Raw genomic sequence first — 18,741 nt, forward strand, 5'->3', positions numbered from 1 at the left:
GATATAGTGCAATGGTGAGCTTAAGAAAATATTTGGGGTTGTTAGTTACCACCGAGGTTGTTGCTCTTAGAGTTTTGTGGTGATCAATATGTGATCAGTCGAATCTTATGTCCTTGGCCTAATACAATTGTGCCTTCAGTCATTTTATTAACCTTGCCATCTGGTCTCTATCTAAAATTGTCATTTGGACTTGATAACCATGTGTCACCCAATAATCACGTGTCATCTGTCAGTTTACTAAAGTTCGAGACTTACAACTTTTTTATTATTGGATTTGATTTTTAGTGGTTCATGTCGAATATGGGTAAATCTTCAATACAAGTATATTCAATTTTCTCTAATCGTATCATTATATTCACATTCGAATATATAAAAATACGAAAATGTAAACAGCAAATAATTTAATTCAATAATTATATATATTTATAGAGAGAGAGAGAGTAAACGCAAAAGTAAACCTTTGACAAAAGATAATAATATAATCTTGAATAGCAATTAGCAAAAGAACCAATTAAAGATCATATATTTGGAAGAAACAATACACAAACAAGATGTCTTAGCCGCATATTTATATATATATATATATATATATATATATATATATATATATTCAGAGGACCACACCATCATATTCATATTTTGAATATATGTCAAGAATAAAGTTTATAAAATAAATAATAATAATAAAATTTAGTTCCTAATGTTTACTCTGTTTTGTTATTTTGACCCTACTTTTTGGGGATTATTTTGCCCTTAATCTTTAAAGTTTAGTAAAATTATTTTTTGATAAAAAACTAATTGAAATGTTAAAATTTTAACGATACTAGCGCGATACGCGACCCACATGTACTTCATAAAAAATATTTTAAAAAATTATCTGTATCAACAATGAAGTATATATAGACTATCATACAGGTTACCACATCAATGCCATTAAAATTTTAACAGTTCAGTCAGCTTTTTAGTCCAAAAATCATAATCTGACCAAAATTTAAAAATTAAATGTCAAAGTGATCCCCTCAAAAAAAAAAAAAACTACGGTCAAAATGACAAAAAAGACTAAAGATTAGTGACTAAAATTATCATTATGCCAAATAATAAAAGTAAAGGCAAAACGAATCTTTCACAAAAGCCATTAATAAAATCTCTAATAGCAATTAGCAAAGAACCAATTAAAGATGATATATTTTGGACTAATAGCAAACAAACAACATATCTTTGCCACTATACATACATACATATAATGAGATTCCTTATAAGGGAATCCTTTGAGATTTAGTGAAAGTGGGAACCCAAAATTAACAAAGTGGAATGCATGCTTTATTAGCTTTGTCATTAGTTTAATATTTGATGGTTTGTGATTGATAAAATCCCAACTTTCACAACCCACGAAGGAGAAAGCATTGATTTGCCACAAAGTTTGGGTGCAAATGGCTATAGATTTGTTTCCACTAATAGCAAGGTGTACACTACAATTTGGCCAACTTACCACCAATGGTGTGCATTCAAGAAGAAGTGGTGGGGGCTAAATTTAGCAAAGATTGATAACATTTTTAATTAGACCCCCAAATTGCATATCCTAAGACTAATATAATATGCAATCAAGTCCCCAATTTGTAAGGTTTCATTGGTTAAAACTTTAAAAACCCTATAGTGGCAAAAAAAAAACATAGTAAAAAAGTCAAATCTTTCAAATTTTGAATTTTTTATTTAATCACTTTAAAATATTATATTAAATAAATTTGGTTCGTCAGGTTTTTTTAGATTGTTTGAATTGTTCATCATAATTTGGTTTAGCTTAGTTCGATTTTCAATTCTTTTCGTATTAATTATTTCAGCTCGGTCAAAGTATTATTCATAAATATTTCTTTAAAAAAATAAATTTTCAAGAAATTTTAAATTATTTTCATTAATTTAAATATAAAATATTTATTTTTATATCATAAAAATTAAATTTAATTATATATTAAATGAAAACAGAATTCGATTTGATTTCGAATAACCGCGATTTTTCAACTTACATCTCATAAATCATCCAAATACCTCGGGTCGGGTCGATTTTCGGTTTTTTTCTCAACCCTACCCCTAGTTGCACATTTTAAGACGACGATAGTACACAACCAAATCTCTACATAAATCCCTAACCTCAAATTTATAACTGAGTTGATTCGTGCAGTAGCTTAAAAAATTATATTAAGCTTTATATTTGAATCTTTACATCTATACAAAACTTTTATATTGGAAAAAGAATATTTAGGTAAACCCCAAGTTGCACATAGTGAGACAACAATGATACCCCTAACTTGAAAGGGTTCATTAATGGATGAAACCTTAGAACCCATTAGTGGACTAGCCGCCAACAACAACAAAAAATAGTTTTTTTTTAATTTTTAAAACTACGAGTCTTACCCAATCAAACTTGGGTTTCATCTGATTAATTCATACACTTCTCTCTTATTTTTCTAAACTATATAATCCTCTTTTTTATATAAACGAACCCCTTTGGGGTTTAGGGTAGGGCGAATCCAAGGGTGAGTAGGCACGGGTTAATCTCCCTTTTAGTCCTTCTAAATATTTTATCATTCAAGTTAAGGTTTTTAATGGAATATTCATGTCTTGGGTCTACAAAACTTTGAATTTTATTTCGATTCTCTAAACAAAAATTTTCGACTTCGCTCCTGGTCTAAGGTTTGCATCATTACAACCCTATAGTCTACAAGAATAATTATCAAAGTTTTGGAGGTAGTATTCGCTTTCTCTTAAGAGTTACGAGGGATGCAATACTTGATAACCCTTTGAATGCTTTTAAGGTCACACGAACTGGTACACAGTGTAAAGAAGGATTGAAAGATATGGACCTTTTAAGGTAAGGACAATGAAATGCACACAAGCTAAGAAAAGTGGTCCAATGTGGGGGTCCAGAGAATGTCTCGTGGCACTTATAGTTTGTATAAAAAATATAATATCATCAAATGCATGAGGGTGAAATTTCATGTCATTCCCCAGAAGGGAAAGAGCCTGTAATGGCCTGGATCCCACACCGAAAGAGAAGAATTTAAATATTCATATTTCCACTAATTTTTTTATGCAACTTATAGTGGTTGTATGTTAGGTAAACTCGAAGGTTTGTTTGAAATTTGAGAAGGTTTAAATAAAAATATTATATTCGAAAAATAGATTATGATAAAAAAAATTAAAACAATTTAAAATCTAGGTTGACCTTGAGTTTTAATATTCAAAGCTCGAGTTTGGCTTGACTTGGCTTAGCCTGTTTTCAAGTTTATATTATTTTATTATTATATATATTATATAGTTTGCATCATTCAGAAATTTTAATATACTATACCATATTTAAAATATTAAAAATATATATTAAATTGTTTTTGCTTAGAAATTTAAAAAGAAAAAAAATAATGATAGTAAAAGATATATATAATTCCTAAATATTAAATAAAAGTAATTTTATTTTTTAAAATAAAATTTAATATGGACAGCTTTAAACAAGTTTTGTTTAGCCTTTGTTACAAATATATATGGTATTAATACCAAACATAAGCATAACTCGACCCATAAACAACTCTAAGTGGAATAAAATACTAGATTAGGTCATGCAAAGCTCGGAAAATTGAGCTAAGAATGACAATTTACAATATATGAACAGTGAAAACAGGTCATCAAGTCGAGTCAAATCGAGCTGAATTTGAGTTTGGACGTGAAATGTTTTAGCATTAGGCCATGATTTGGCCCATAAATAGGCCTAGTGGAGTTTTTTAAAAAAAACTCCATAAGGAGAAAAACACTTTCACGTGTCTTTAGATGATCAAAAAAGAATAATAATAAATTTAACCTTTAACGTTTTTTTTTTTTTTTTAACTTTAGCCTTAATTTTTTTTTAGATTATTTTGGCCATAAACCTTCAAAATAAAGTCAATTTTCCTTTCTTTGGGTAGAAAAACTATTTGGACCGCTAAAATTTTAATAGCAATGACAAGGTAGCCCACACTTACTTCATAAAAATTTTAAGAAATTAATAAAAAGTTCATAATGTTTTTAAAAAATTATCTATGGCAGCATTGAAGTGCATGTGGACTGTCACATGAACTAACAATTCAATGTCGTTATTAACAGTTTGATCAGTTTTTTCGTTTAAAAAACACAATTTAACTAATTTTTGAAGAGGGTTAAAGTGACCTAAAAAATTTATGACCAAAGTGACAAAAAATAAATGTTAAAGGGTAAATTTATTATTATACCGATTAAAAAATTAAAATTGAATCAAAACATACCGATATTATTCATTAACCTTACTTATATAGTTAAAAAAACTCCACTTACAATAAACAAAATCATAGTAACTTTGTTATAAGACAAAGTTCAATGACTAATATAGGCGCCTACAAAGGGTTAGGCCATCACCAATTGAAAGAAGAGAGGACTCAATTTGAGGATTAGATGCTAAGAAGCTATTAAATTGAATCACATAATCCCTATTTCTCCACACAGATTCAGGCATTTCACTGTGTTTCTCGTATTCGTCTTGTTTGTAAGCGACTGACCCAAGCCATAAAGTGTTATCATAAGCTATAATTCCTCCAATTTTCACCAATTCCATCACTTTCTCGTGAAATTTCATGTAATCCTCCTTTTGGGCATCCACGAATATGAAATCGAAGCTCGATTTTTCTTCCTGCAATTGAATCAATTCATATATATATATATATATATCGATGCAAAGATTCTCAAATTTAATCTGCTATGAGGTATTATGAATTTTGAAAGTGAATACCATCTTTACAATTTTATATCGTTTAAGAAAAGATATGTTGATAAAGGAAGGATCACTGCTTATAATCTCACATCGACTAGCAAAACATTGGGATGTGGTTTCATAAGCAAGAATCACCCTTCTTTATAGGGTCTTGTTTTCTCAAAATGACATAAAAGGTTTAATTTTGATTTTAATCCCTCTACTATGTTGAATTTTGAGATTTAATCCCTTTAATTTAATTTGACATAATTTGGTCATCTATTTTCAAAATGTTATTATTATCTCCAAACCGATAACAATATTAGTTGTCGTCATTAAACTGATAATTTTCTCAGTTGATGTTTGACAAATAATAAATTTACATACCAAGAGAACACTCATGACATTTTATAAAAAAATTCCACATCATCATTTTTAAAGACAACAACTATCAGTGTTGTTAATTTATACCTACTAATGACATTATAAAAGTAAATAGACTAAATTTCAAATTTCAACATAGTCAATAGACTAAACTCTTAAGTAGACCAAAACGATGAATTTCACCACAAGCATGTTAGAACTTAAAGTGCCCAAACTTTTATAATCATTCGATCATAACTTGAAATAACTTGACTCGAAAATTTGTTTTTCCATATAAAGTCAAAGGTTTGGATTAAGAAAATTCTATTCTAGACCCTACTCGAGTCGGGCCGACCAAACCGATTATGATCCATACCCGATTTTCTCAAATTCATGACCATTTTATCGAGCTAATGTTATATACTTACACCATTGATAAGGTCATTCAAAACCACAAAGGCATCTGATTGAATGAAATTAATCTTATGCTCAACTCCAGCTTTTTGTATGAATGGCAATCCAGTTTCATATGCTTCAATGTCCAAATCAATTGCTGTTATCTACAAAGACCATTAATTTTTTGATGCGACAATCAGAAGTAGATTTGTTAAAGGATCGGACTCGTTGAATTTGAGGGATAAATCTTACTCTTGAAAAAAAGATTGAAACTTGTAATTACCTGACCATCATCGGGCAATGCGAGGGCGGTCCCAAGAAGAGAATAACCGGTAAAAACTCCAATTTCCATTGTCTTCTTCGCATTCATGATCTTTAAAAGCATGGATAAGAACTGCGCTTCGTCAACAGGCACGTTCATGACACTCCTGCAGTTAAATCAAGTAAAATTGTTCTGAAACAACCTTTAACTTCATCGACACCTGTATTTGATGCATGTCAATAGGGGTGAATGTAAAGGGGAGGAGGTAGGGGAGACAATTGCAACTTTACCCTTTATAAATTATTAAATTATAAATTTATGTGGTAAAATTGCATTCCCCCCCCCCAAAAAAAATGAAAAAAAAGTTGTTTAGCCCTTTTCACAAAGGATAAAATCATAAACTAATTATATACAATAAAATTATATTTTGACCTCTCAAAAATTTATAATTCAATTCTGATCCCTCCTAAAAAAGTTTCTATGTTTGCCCTTGCATGACAGGCCAACCTATTAATTGGGCAGATCAAGTTGGTTTTGGTTTAGGTCAATTTTGATTTTAATTTTTTTGTATCACTTCGGGTTTAGTTGTTGAAATTTACAAGTCGGGTTAAAAGTCGAGTCATCTTAGGTGTAGGTCATTTAGGTTTGTATCATTTTTAGATTTTGAATTGTTGGCTTTTTATTGTTAAATTAATTTGGGTAAAGTTCATATTTGAGCTAATTGAATCATATTTTCGGGTTTGAATCAGTATCGAGATGCGGACATATAGATATTACCTTTCAAGAACCCTCAAATTATATGAAAAAAAAAAAGATTTAGAAAAATAAAACTAAACAAACCCGTGCCGTGCCTACTACATAACTTTATCCTCACTCAGATCTCGAATCCAAGTAACATAAATGTGAGAGATTAACATTAACATACTTTTTTTCATACTTCTTGACAGTAATTTCTCTTAATTCCTTGAGTTGCTCATGCTCTTTTGGGTATGCATTTTCCTCTAAGATGTACTGCAACAAAAATACTCATTAGTTACACTATTTCTCTATAGGTTAAAATATGTTCTAAATCCCTATATTCTTTGTATATTTACAATTTAATCCTCTTACTTTTATTTTAAGGAATTTAATTCTATGCTTTTTAGATTTAAAATACAAGTCTAATTATTAACACCATTAAAATTCTTCTATTAAATTCAGATTTATTACGTTTTTAACATAGCTACCAAGTGACTTTTTTATTTAATTTTAAAATCACATCAACAAATTTAACCGTAGAATTTTAACAATGTTAACAATTGAACACAATTTTGATATTTAAAAAGTAAAAGACTAAATTCCTAAATATAAAAATAAAGGGCTAAATTCTAAATGTATAAAGAGTTCATGGATTTTGAACATTATTTATCTTCTCTATATTATTGGGTTTCGAATGCATATCGAAAGGAATAATAAACTCATTTTTTTTCCTATATCAAACATAAATATTTGGGTTAATATACCATTTGGTACCTCAGTTTAACTTTAATATTGAATTTGGTACTTGAGTTTTTTACCCCAATTTAGTATCTAATTTTGGCTTCAATGTTCAATTTGGTACCCATACCAAATGGCATTATGCGGCCCAATGAATGTTTAACATGTGTACTCTACTAAAAAAAACGTAGGTACTTAATTGGGACAAAAAAATTCAAGTACCAAAGTGGACATTGAAACCAAACTAAGTATCAAATTAGGACAAAAAAAACTTGAGTACCTAATTAAACATTGAAACAAAACTCATGCACCAAATGATATATTAGTCCTAAATATTTTACAATCTTTGTAAAAAAAAGGGTTAATATGTAGTTCCTGAATTTGTCCAAAAGTACCTAGTTGGTACCTTAACTTTTTTTCGAACCTAGTTGGTACCTGAACTTGTATTTCGTCACTTAGGTCGGTACCTCTGTGCTAACACCGTTAGTTTAGACTGACATGACACTGATAATCAATCTGTTGGTAACATGTGGCAGTCTCTCAATATGCCACATGGCAAATATAATTTTTAAAAATTAAAAGTATATAAATTAATTAAAAAAGTATAGTTTTTTTTTTCACATTAAGAATCAACCTCAACAAAAATTTATTCTTTTTTATTAATTTATTTATTTTTAAAAAATTTCTAAAATAATTTAAATTTATGGTCGTCACATGGCATACTAAGAAACTGCCACATATCATCATCAGATTGACTATCAATGTCATGTCAGCACAAACTAACAGTGTTAGAGCAAAGGTACCAACCTGGGTGATAGAATACAAGTTCAGATAGCAACTAAGTATAAAAAAAAGGTTTAAATACCAACTAGTTACTTTTAGACAAGTCAGGAACAAACTACATATTAACCCCAAAAAAACAATGAGTATTGTTTGAAATAACCTCTAAAATAGGGCCGTGAACAATGAGGGACTTGTGATTCAAGCTCGAGACGGCCATAGTTGAAAACAAGCATTCAAGCTCTTTTGCACATAAGCTGTTCGATAAAATTCCAAAGCGAGACCTTTTTTTATAGCAAGCGTGGGCAACCTCTGGATCTAAATTGCCGTTATTGTCGATAAAGTAAATAGCATTTAATCAAACAAGTAATTTAATGGGGTAACTTAAAGAAATTAAACATGAATTAATTTACCTTTAAAGATAATATTGGAATTTAATTAATAATGAACCTGCTATTAATAATATTACGTGGTACAATTGAAGAAAAAAAGTGCATTTAACTTAGATTGTCGATTGAGTCTGAGCTCGATTATGTCAATGCAAGAAGACGTGAATTTGAGTGCGCTGAAGCGCATTATCCTCTTATTTATGGGTTAAGGAGGGGTTATAGGTAGCTCTCGGCATTGTATCGAAAATAATAGATATAACCAGAACTTATAATGAAATTGTTAAAAAGAATACATTTCTTTAATTTTCTTCTATCCTTTTTCATTCATTTTGCAATAATTTCCATTATGCTCAAATTATTTCATTGTTTTATATAAATATACGGGTAAATTACAAGTTTAATCACTTATGTTTGCTTAAAATTATGTTTTGATCATCAAACTTTTAAAATTACTATATTGTCGCTAACGTTATTGATTTGTTCCATTATAATCACGGTGACATTAGTTGTTGTTAATGGCGTGACTATAAGTTACTGTAGCACATTAATATATATCATCATTTTAGACAAGATTTAGGTCAGATTACACAATTAATCCACGTACTTTTTCTTTTGGAACAATTTAAAATTTTGATGATCAAAATGTAATTTTAAGCAAATATAAGTGATTAAACTTGTAATTACTCTAAATACATAAATTTATATAATATCATTGAGTTTTAAGACAGTACCTCGTTAATTAACATTACAAATAAGATTATTTGTGATTTTGATCCTTCTATTACGCTTAAATTTGTGATTTAACTCTTATATTTTAATTTGGCATAATTTGATCTATTTATTTTTATAAAGCCTTTAGTTAAATCAAATATTAAACTATTAATTATTTTAGTTAAAATTTTCTAGAACAGGTTTTTCTTTTAAAAAAAATTCGGAGTTGATACTTTTAACCAGAATAGTTAGTGGTGCCAAGGGGCAAAGCAAGCCTTGGCCCTCCTTGGTTAAATGAAATAGTTTCAATTTTAGCCTCTCTTAATAATTAATTGTTCAATTTAAGCTTTTTTAACCACTCAATTAACAATAAATTTACATTTTTAGTCCCTCCAAAAAATTAATAATTTTTAGCTTCAACCCTTCCTAAAATTTTAAAATTCTATCTCGGCCCCTTCAAAAAGTTTCTGTCTTCGCCTTTGAACAATGTTTAATTATTAGAACCAATGATAGTAATAATGGATACCAAGTTATGTCAAAAAAGTAAAAGAATAACCCTCAATTTTAAGTATAATAGAGGATCAAAATTATAATTTGACCTAAAAGTAAATCTATTTCAACCTATGGCTGTTTGGCATCACATAATTGTTTTTCCATGTCTATATTTAAAAGCGAAAAGCACGTTAAATATAAAATACTTAAATGGGAAAATATTTAGTATACTTTCAATGGAATTTTTAAACTTCATAAGAAGGGTCGGAGGTTGACAAGTATCTTATAGAATATAATGAATTATTAAAATAAATAAATATTTAAAAAAAAGAGACACGTGGCATTTTTTTAAGGCTGCTTGTGGAATAAAAAAAGTATATTATCAGTGTAACAAATACTAACTCCACCAAGTTTGTATCTATTAAACAGTTGGTACATAAATCTAAATATTATCAGTGAATCTCATGGTAGCACCTCGTTATTAAACATTAAGAATCAAGAAGAACTAGGTCTTTTTTTCCTTTTATATTCTAATAGAGACGCCTGCAGAGGGTGTGAGTCCATCGCCAATGGAAAGTAGTGATGACTCGACTCGAGGATCGGCTGCGATAAAGCTATTGAATTCGACCCAAAGCAGCCCAAAAAAAAAAGCAAACAAAGCAAAAAAAAAACAGCAAAAAAAAAGGGAAAAGAAGCAGCCCAAAGCCCAACGCACCAGCCCAGCAGCCAGGCCCAGTGCCCTGGCAGCCCAACAGCAGCAACAGGTGTGCAGACCCAGCAGGCCGGCCCAACAGGCCAAAAAAGAAAGAAAAAAGAGAAAGAAAGAGAAAAAAAGAAAAAAAAAGAGAAAAGAGAAGAAAAAAGAAAAAAAGAAAAAGGGAGTTCATTTGTGTAACCCGTTCGGCCAAGCTCGTGTTTTGGATCTTTTCGGTAATTTTATTTATTTCTTTTTTAATTTAATGCTCGTGTTTTTATGCTATTTCGTTTTAACATTATTAGTACTTCATGCATTTTTATATTTTTGTATTTATATTTTTAATTTAATTTAATTTAATTTAATTTAATTTTAAATAATTTTAATAAATAAGGCAACGAATCGATTTAACATAAAATCGTTGATTTCATCGCTACGTTGGGTGAATATCACCGGTTTGCGTTAAACTCGATACGCCCTTTTAAAACTAAAAAATATTCAAAAAATTTCGTGTTTTCGAAAAAATTCCCGTGTTTCAAAATTTTCGTATCTTCAAAAGTTTTTCTCGTGTTTTTCAAAAATATTCGTGTTTTCAAAAATTCCGGTTTCAAAAATTTTCGCGTTTCCAAAAAGTCAGGTGATTTAAAAAATCTTCGTGTTTTCAAAATTGCCTTATCATCAAGCTTTTACATTTTGCCGAGTTCATGGGCCAAAATGAACATAATTGTCAAGTTCAAGTACCAAATAGACAAAAAAAAATGTACATGTACCCAAATGAACCTAAATGTCAAGTTCAGGGACTTAAAGTTATATTAACCCTTTAATAAAAATATAACTAGCAAATTCTGATAAAATCGAAGGGACAAACTTTTAAGTAACCCAGACTTTTTTTTTAAAAAATGGAAAAAGAAAGCGAAGAAGATAAAAATGGAAGACAATATATCATCCGAAATGGCACAAAAAAACAGATAATTCTCTCTCTTTTTTATGAAAAAAATGCGGAAAATTTAATGTAAAATGAAGAAAAAATACCTTTTGAAGAGCTTCGTTTCTAAGGATGTTCTTCTTAGTCCAATCCGCCATTGTTACAAAGCTCTCTGCAGATTTTGATGGAGGATTTAGGGTTTCGGCTATTTTATCTTCTTCCCTTTATATAACACCGAAAATTGCAGGCGAAGGGCAAAATAAAGTGTAAAAAATAGTGTTTTATTATTATTATTATATTTTTATAATAAAATTTAGTTGAAAATTAGGTGTAAAGTTAGTGATATTCATGTTTTTATGTTAGTATTTCGCTTTCGATAAATCATTAGTTTTTTTTTTTTTGTCGTCGTCGTCGTAATTGGGTAAAATAATAGTGTATTAGTTTGGTAAGCCTACCAAATATAATATATATTAACTTTAAACAATTACAAAATAGTCATTAAACTAATTAAAAGTTTTCATTTTAGTTCGGCTGGTATCGTTGTTGTTGCAACAATCCGGTTTATAGTTTAGTGACTTAAAAATCATTTTTAAGTTGAATGACTAAAACGTAAACTTACCAATAGTTTAGTTACTTTAAATGTAATTTACCCTATATATATATCAATATAAGACCTTATGATTATGACAATAAATTTAATAATTTAAATTACATGATAAATCCCTTTATTATAAAAATAAACAATTTAATAACTAAAGCAAATAGGTGAAATTGTCGGTAAATGTAAAGTTGAACATTAAAAAGACATTTTGTGTAAGTTCGAACCCTAAAGATTATATTGTTGGGAGAGACAATCACAAACCCCAAATATTAACTATAAAACGAACATAAAAAATAAAAAAAGTATTGACCGTTTGATTTATCGTATTTTAAAGTGATAATAATAGTAAAAAAGTCTAACATTAAAATTATACGTAACAACAAAGTTTAAGAATTCGAATATATCGAAAGCGCATATTTTTTTCCAGTTTAAGAATTTGTGAGTAGGCAAAAATAGCTATTGTCTTAAAAAGTTGAATTTTTGAATTTCTTGTTCTTACTAAAAAGAAACACGTCGGCGACTAAACATGGGAGTAGGTTTCTTTTGTTTGTTAGTTCTTTTTTCTTTATTGAAAGAGATTGTAATTTGAATATAAAGTAACGTATAGATTAAGACTGGTTAAGTTTAAGATGGATTGAGATTTAACTCAGTCGGTATTGTTATTATTGTAATAATCAAAATCTCGAGTTTAAAAGGTTGTGGATTTTGACTAAATCTTGAGGATCTAATTAAAAATTTCAAAAAATTAAAGAGATTTAATACGAACTTCAAAAAAAAGCTCATAAAAATCGAGGGACTAATTAAAGTTTTTAAAAGAACTTTCAGGGTCTAACAAAAAATTCAAAAAATTTGTGGTGGGGCAAGGCCTCCCCGTTCCCAGTACCATCCGTCTTCGTGGTCAACTTTTGTGTACAGGTAATAGCTTACCTCTAATTTAAGGATTCAACCTAATTTGATTCAAGATAATTATACATAAAAAAAGGTTAAATTATATGGGAGGTCTCTTAATAATTAATTGTTCAATTTAAGCTTTTTTAACCACTCAATTAATAATAAATTTACATTTTAGTCCCTCCAAAAATTAATAATTTTAGCTTCAACCCTTTCTAAAATTTTAAAATTCAAAAGTTTCTGTCTTCGCCTTTGAACAATGTTTAATTATTAGAACCAATGATAGTAATAATGGATACCAAGTTATGTCAAAAAGTAAAAGAATAACCCTCAATTTTAAGTATAATAGAGGATCAAAATTATAATTTGACCTAAAAGTAAATCTATTTTAACCTATGGTTGTATGGCATCACATAATTTTTTTCCGTGTCTATATTTAAAAACGAAAAGCACGTTAAATATAAAATACTTAAATGGGAAAATATTTAGTATACTTTCAATGGAATTTTTTAGACTCCATAAGAAGGGTCAGGAGGTTGACAAGTATCTTATAGAATATAATGAATTATTAAAATAAATAAATATTTAAAAGAAAGAGACACGTGGCATTTTTTTAAGGCTGCTTGTGGAATAAAAAAAAGTATATTATCAGTGTAACAAATACTAACTCCACAAAGTTTGTATCTATTAAACAGTTGGTACATAAATCTAAATATTATCAGTGAATCTCACGATAGCATCTCGTTATTAAACATTAAGAATCAAGAAGAACTAGGTCTTTTTTTCCTTTTATATTCTAATGGAGACGCCTGCAGAGGGTGAGTCCATCGCCAATGGAAAGTAGTGATGACTCGACTCGAGGATCGGCTGCGATAAAGCTATTGAATTCGACCACAAAATTCCGGTACCTCTTAATGAGATCCTCCACCACTTCTTTCTCTGATTGCGCAACTGATCCGTACCATAGCGTGTTGTCGTAAGCTACAATTCCTCCGACTTTTACTAATTTCAGCGTCAGCTCATGGAATTTTAGGTAATCGCTTTTGTATGCATCTACAAATACGAAATCGAAGCTCCCTTCTTCACCCTACAAAGTTTGAAAAGAGTTATGCTATCTCAATTTTAGGAGAGTGGTGGATACAATATATATTTAATAGGGATATATATGTAGACATTTTTCACTCAAACTCGAGAATCTAATCTAAATTACAACTCAACTCAAGCTGATTTTATTATAAAAAACCAATAATTTTGACACATCCAACTTGAAAGTTTTGATCATATCTGCTCTTTTTGACACAATGACTATATCTACCCATAACCTATTCCCAACCCATAAATAGGAGAACAACGTACTTCAGCGCGCTCAAACCCACATCTTCTTGTATTAGCAACAATGCCCGTGCCAGTCGAGTTAAGACTCAATCAGCAAATAATATTTTATTTTGACATATGTAAAATACGAATTATTTAAAATGTAAGAAAAAAAGTACTTACATTTTTTATAAGATCATCTAAAACTAAAAAGGCATCTGAGGGGATGAACTCAATCTTATGTTGCATTCCAGCTTTCTTAATAAATGGTGCCCCTACCTCATATGCTTCTTTATCAGGGTCAATTGCTATAACCTGCCAAAAAAATTTTGTTGATTTTTTTTTAATTTTTGGTTAAATTTGTGCTTAAAAATTAATCAAATTAATTAGCTACAACATCTTTTTCACTAATAAATTAATAAAAATTGTGTTTAAAAAAAACAGCATTGAGGGCATGACTCTTTTGAAAAAAGTCTTTAAAGTATCATCCGTCAGAAGTAGACATAGACCTGTTTATGGCTGGATTATCGATTTAAAATTCGAACAAGTTTAGGTAAAAAAATAGATTCGTTTAAAATATGGGCAAAATTTGGGCTTGAACATTTAAGTCCCAAGTTTTGTTCGTTTTTAAGTTTATAATGTTTTATATTATGTTATTTTTATATGTTATTTATAACATATAAAAATTACATTTATAGTAATATATAATACTATTATAATATAAACATTAAAAAAGTGTTAAGATGGTTATATATAAAATTTTAATAAATAAGAAATATAGAAAATTATTAAAAAATCAATGAAATATATATATAACTTTTTTTTAAATGGACGGGTCTAAAATGAGTTTATGTTAGTCATTTATAAAGATGGGCTGGCTTGAGTAAAATTTTAAGTTCATATTTTGGGCCGGATCAGACTTGAATAAGTATAAAATGTACTAATATCATGCTTAAACTCGGCCTAGCCCATGAACACTTCTAAGCATACGGACCCCTCAAGTGGTAGCAATCTTACCAAACGCATTGAGCAGTCTGTCAGTTTTAAACAGATGATACTTCGAATACTTCTCTCGAAAGAGTCAAAAATCCTTCAACAAACTGATATATACATCATTGGAATAAGAGAAATTAAAATAAAAGCATACCTTGCCATCCTCAGGCAATGTAAGGGCAGTAGTAAGAAGGGAATAGCCTGTGAAAACCCCAATTTCCAGTGTTTTTTTGGCATTCATCAGCTTTAAAAGCATGGCTAAGAACTGGGCTTCGTCCACAGGAACGTTCATGACGCTCCTAAAATAAATAAATAAGAATATATAGTATTTTTTTAATGTAAAAATTTGAGGTCAAATTATTCTTTTGGTCCCTTAAATATATTCAAATTCAGGATCTAATTCATACATTTTAATTTGACGTCCAAATAATTAGTTAATTATTTCAACCAAATGTTGACAGATTTTTCTTAAAAGACGTCATTTCCAACTCATCATGTTGCATGTGAATTTTTTTTTTTTTGTTGGAATGGACGTGCAGGGGCAGCAATAGGGGGCTGATAGGGGCCCGAGCCACCTAAAATGTGAAACTTTAATTTGGACCTATTTATAAAGTTTTAAATTAGTATATAGTAAAATTTCATTTTAATCTTTTAAAATAACAATTTTTAAATTTAACCCTTTAAAAAATATAAATATATGAAGTATTAAAATGATGAAATTACATTTTAGCTCTTATAAAATTAAACAACTTAATTCGACTCTTCCAAAAAATATTTTGGCTTCACTTCTATGGATGTGTTTAAGAAAAAAATGCTAATAGTTTAATCGAAATAGTTAACACTGCTAACTATTTGGACTAACTAATGATATTATAAAAGTAGAAGGAAAAGTATGTTAAATTAAAGTACAAGGACTAAATTCTAAATTTCAGTATAATAAAGGGACCAAAATCCAAATTTGACCTTTTATCATTTCTATATTAAATGTGCTAATAATTAATAGAATTTAAAATTACACAAAGGAAAAATGAAATAATTAAGGTAAAATGCTTACAAATCATTGTACTTTTGAACAGTTGCTTCTCTTAATTCCTTCAATTGCTCGTGCTCTTTGGGATAAGCACTTGTTTCATAGATATACTGCAATTAAATTAAATAAAAATATTTTACTTTTGGTCCTTATAAAATTAAAATATGTTATTCAAGCAGCTTGAAAGTCTAATCGAACTTTTTAAAATAATTGGTTTTAAAATATCCTAATTTAAATTTGAACTCGAATTCACATAATTAAGCTTGAATTAAGATATTGAAATTGAGCTTATTTTTTATTATGTAAGCCTAATCGAGCAGCTCGATTTTTTTATCTCAAATTAGGCTCGAGCATTTACTTTTAAATTCAATCAAGTCTAAGCAAAGCTTCAAGCTTTGAACTATGAGTTGAGCTTAAAGCCTTGAATTTCAAGTTATAACACACGCTTAACCTTCTTACAACTTGAGCTCGGTTTGGTTTGATTACACCCCATATCTTGAACGCATGCTAATACCTAATACTTACTCTAATCCAAAATCCAAACAATATAGGTTCATTATTATTTCATCGATGAAAACCGAGAAGTTAATAACTATTTTAATTTGTCAAGTTTTGAACCTCATATTTTACAAAAATTGACAAATTAGTCCAATTATGTAATACTATTAAACATTGCTTTTAAAACATAGGCCTATAAATCAACAGTTCAATAACTTATACACTACGGGTTTGCGAAAAACTAGCAAGTCAATTTCATGTATTACCCACAATTGGACTAACTTATCAAGTTCTTGATACAACTTTTAGTCCCTAAACTTGGCAATTAGATTCACTTTGGTACCTATACTTTTTTTGTTCATTTTGGTACCTAAACTTGGATCCCATCATGATCTGATGATGTGGTACTCTAAAATTGCCTTATCATCAAGCTTTTACATTTTGCAAAGTCCATGGGCCAAAATGAACATAATTGTCAAGTTCAAGTACCAAATAGACAAAAAAAGAATGTACATGTACCCAAATGAACCTAAATGTCAAGTTCAGGGACTTAAAGTTATATTAACCCTTTAATAAAAATATAACTAGCAAATTCTGATAAAATCGAAGGGACAAACTTTTAAGTAACCTAGATTTTTTTTTTAAATGGAAAAAGAAAGCAAAGAAGATAAAAATGGAAGACAATATATCATCCGAAATGGCACAAAAAAAAGAGATAATTCTCTCTTTTTTATGAAAAAAATGCGGAAAATTTAATGTAAAATGAAGAAAAAATACCTTTTGAAGAGCTTCGTTTCTAAGGATGGTCTTCTTAGTCCAATCCGCCATTGTTACAAAGCTCTCTACAGATTTTGATGGAGGATTTAGGGTTTCAGCTATTTTATCTTCTTCCCTTTATATAACACCGAAAATTGCTGGCGAAGGGCAAAATAAAGTGTAAAAAATAGTGTTTTATTATTATTATTATATTTTTATGATAAAATTTAGTTGAAAATTAGGTGTAAAGTTAGTGATATTCATGTTTTTATGTTAGTATTTCGCTTTCGATAAATCATTAGTTTTTTTTGTCGTCGTCGTCGTAATTGGGTAAAATAATAGTGTATTAGTTTGGTAAGCCTACCAAATATAATATATATTAACTTTAAACAATTACAAAATAGCCATTAAACTATTTAAAAGTTTTCATTTTAGTTCGGCTGGTATCGTTGTTGTTGCAACAATCCGGTTTATAGTTTAGTGACTTAAAAAATCATTTTAAGTTGAATGACTAAAACGTAAACTTACCAATAGTTTAGTTACTTTAAATGTAATTTACCCTATATATATATATCAATATAAGACCTTATGATTATGACAATAAATTTAATAATTTAAATTACATGATAAATCCTTTATTATAAAAATAAACAATTTAATAACTAAAGCAAATAGGTGAAATTGTCGGTAAATGTAAAGTTGAACATTAAAAAGACATTTTGTGCAAGTTCAAACCCTAAAGATTATATTGCTGGGAGAGACAATCACAAACCCCAAATATTAACTATAAAACGAACATAAAAAATAAAAAAAGTATTGACCGTTTGATTTATCGTATTTTAAAGTGATAATAATGGTAAAAAAGTCTGACATTAAAATTATACGTAACAACAAAGTTTAAGAATTCGAATATATCGAAAGCGCATATTTTTTTCCAGTTTAAGAATTTGTGAGTAGGCAAAAATAGCTATTGTCTTAAAAAGTTGAATTTTTGAATTTCTTGTTCTTACTAAAAAGAAACACGTCGGCGACTAAACATGGGAGAAGGTTTCTTTTGTTTGTTAGTTCTTTTTTCTTTATTGAAAGAGATTGTAATTTGAATATAAAGTAACGTATAGATTAAGGGTGGGTTTGGATGGGCGATTGGGTGCGGTACGGTGCGTTTAGTTTACTTTTTGTCTCACGCTACAATATCGCTACAGTATCTAATCTCATCACTACCGCTATTTTTACACTAATCGTAGGTAAACACACACACACCGCCAATCCAAACTCACCCTAAGACTGGTTAAGTTTAAGATGGATTGAGATTTAACTCAGTCGCTATTATTATTATTGTAATAACCAAAATCTCAAGTTTAAAAAGTTGTGGATTTTGACTAAATCTTGAAGATCTAATTAAAATTTTCAAAAAATTAAAGAG

General features: G+C 29.0%; 2 protein-coding genes across 4 annotated transcripts; both read right to left on the bottom strand.

Annotated features, from left to right (window-relative positions):
• Nucleotides 1-4,270: 4,270 nt before the first annotated feature.
• On the bottom strand, nt 4,271-11,495 carry LOC105778788 (flavonoid 3',5'-methyltransferase). Of its 3 annotated transcripts, XM_052629448.1 has the most exons (6): nt 11,343-11,434; nt 8,188-8,342; nt 6,694-6,779; nt 5,790-5,934; nt 5,539-5,670; nt 4,271-4,687 (listed from the first exon to the last, which is right to left on the bottom strand). In XM_052629448.1, the coding sequence occupies exons 2-6, from the start codon at nt 8,242-8,244 to the stop codon at nt 4,382-4,384; spliced, it is 726 nt and encodes a 241-aa protein (XP_052485408.1). In that variant the 5' UTR covers nt 8,245-8,342; nt 11,343-11,434; the 3' UTR covers nt 4,271-4,381. The 3 variants fall into 3 exon arrangements, with proteins under 3 accessions (XP_052485408.1, XP_012458001.1, XP_052485409.1); XM_012602547.2 differs by lacking the exon at nt 8,188-8,342 and having other exon boundaries at nt 11,343-11,495; XM_052629449.1 differs by lacking the exons at nt 6,694-6,779; nt 8,188-8,342 and having other exon boundaries at nt 11,343-11,482.
• A 1,855-nt stretch (nt 11,496-13,350) lies between these two features.
• LOC105785009 (flavonoid 3',5'-methyltransferase) lies at nt 13,351-17,481 on the bottom strand. The gene is made up of 5 exons (XM_012610937.2): nt 17,340-17,481; nt 16,089-16,174; nt 15,189-15,333; nt 14,225-14,356; nt 13,351-13,814 (listed from the first exon to the last, which is right to left on the bottom strand). Exons 1-5 carry the CDS (start codon nt 17,388-17,390, stop codon nt 13,524-13,526), a joined length of 705 nt encoding a protein of 234 aa, XP_012466391.1. The 5' UTR covers nt 17,391-17,481; the 3' UTR covers nt 13,351-13,523.
• Between the last annotated feature and the right edge of the window lie 1,260 nt (nt 17,482-18,741).

This window comes from Gossypium raimondii, chromosome 4 (assembly GCF_025698545.1).
Source record: "Gossypium raimondii isolate GPD5lz chromosome 4, ASM2569854v1, whole genome shotgun sequence".
Classification (NCBI taxonomy): Eukaryota; Viridiplantae; Streptophyta; class Magnoliopsida; order Malvales; family Malvaceae; genus Gossypium; species Gossypium raimondii.

Excerpts from the sequence above, each read along its gene's own strand:
- LOC105778788 (XM_052629448.1), bottom strand. The coding sequence starts at position 8,244 with ATGGCCGTCTCGAGCTTGAATCACAAGTCCCTCATTGTTCACGGCCCT. Across the intron at positions 6,780-8,187 it reads TTCACGGCCCTATTTTAGAG|TACATCTTAGAGGAAAATGC; the intron begins GTTATTTCAAAC and ends TTTTTGTTGCAG. Across the intron at positions 5,671-5,789 it reads CATTGCCCGATGATGGTCAG|ATAACAGCAATTGATTTGGA; the intron begins GTAATTACAAGT and ends TGGTCTTTGTAG.
- LOC105785009 (XM_012610937.2), bottom strand. The coding sequence starts at position 17,390 with ATGGCGGATTGGACTAAGAAGACCATCCTTAGAAACGAAGCTCTTCAA. Across the intron at positions 15,334-16,088 it reads GTTCAAAAGTACAATGATTT|GAGCGTCATGAACGTTCCTG; the intron begins GTAAGCATTTTA and ends TATTTATTTTAG. Across the intron at positions 13,815-14,224 it reads TAGATGATCTTATAAAAAAT|GGTGAAGAAGGGAGCTTCGA; the intron begins GTAAGTACTTTT and ends CAAACTTTGTAG.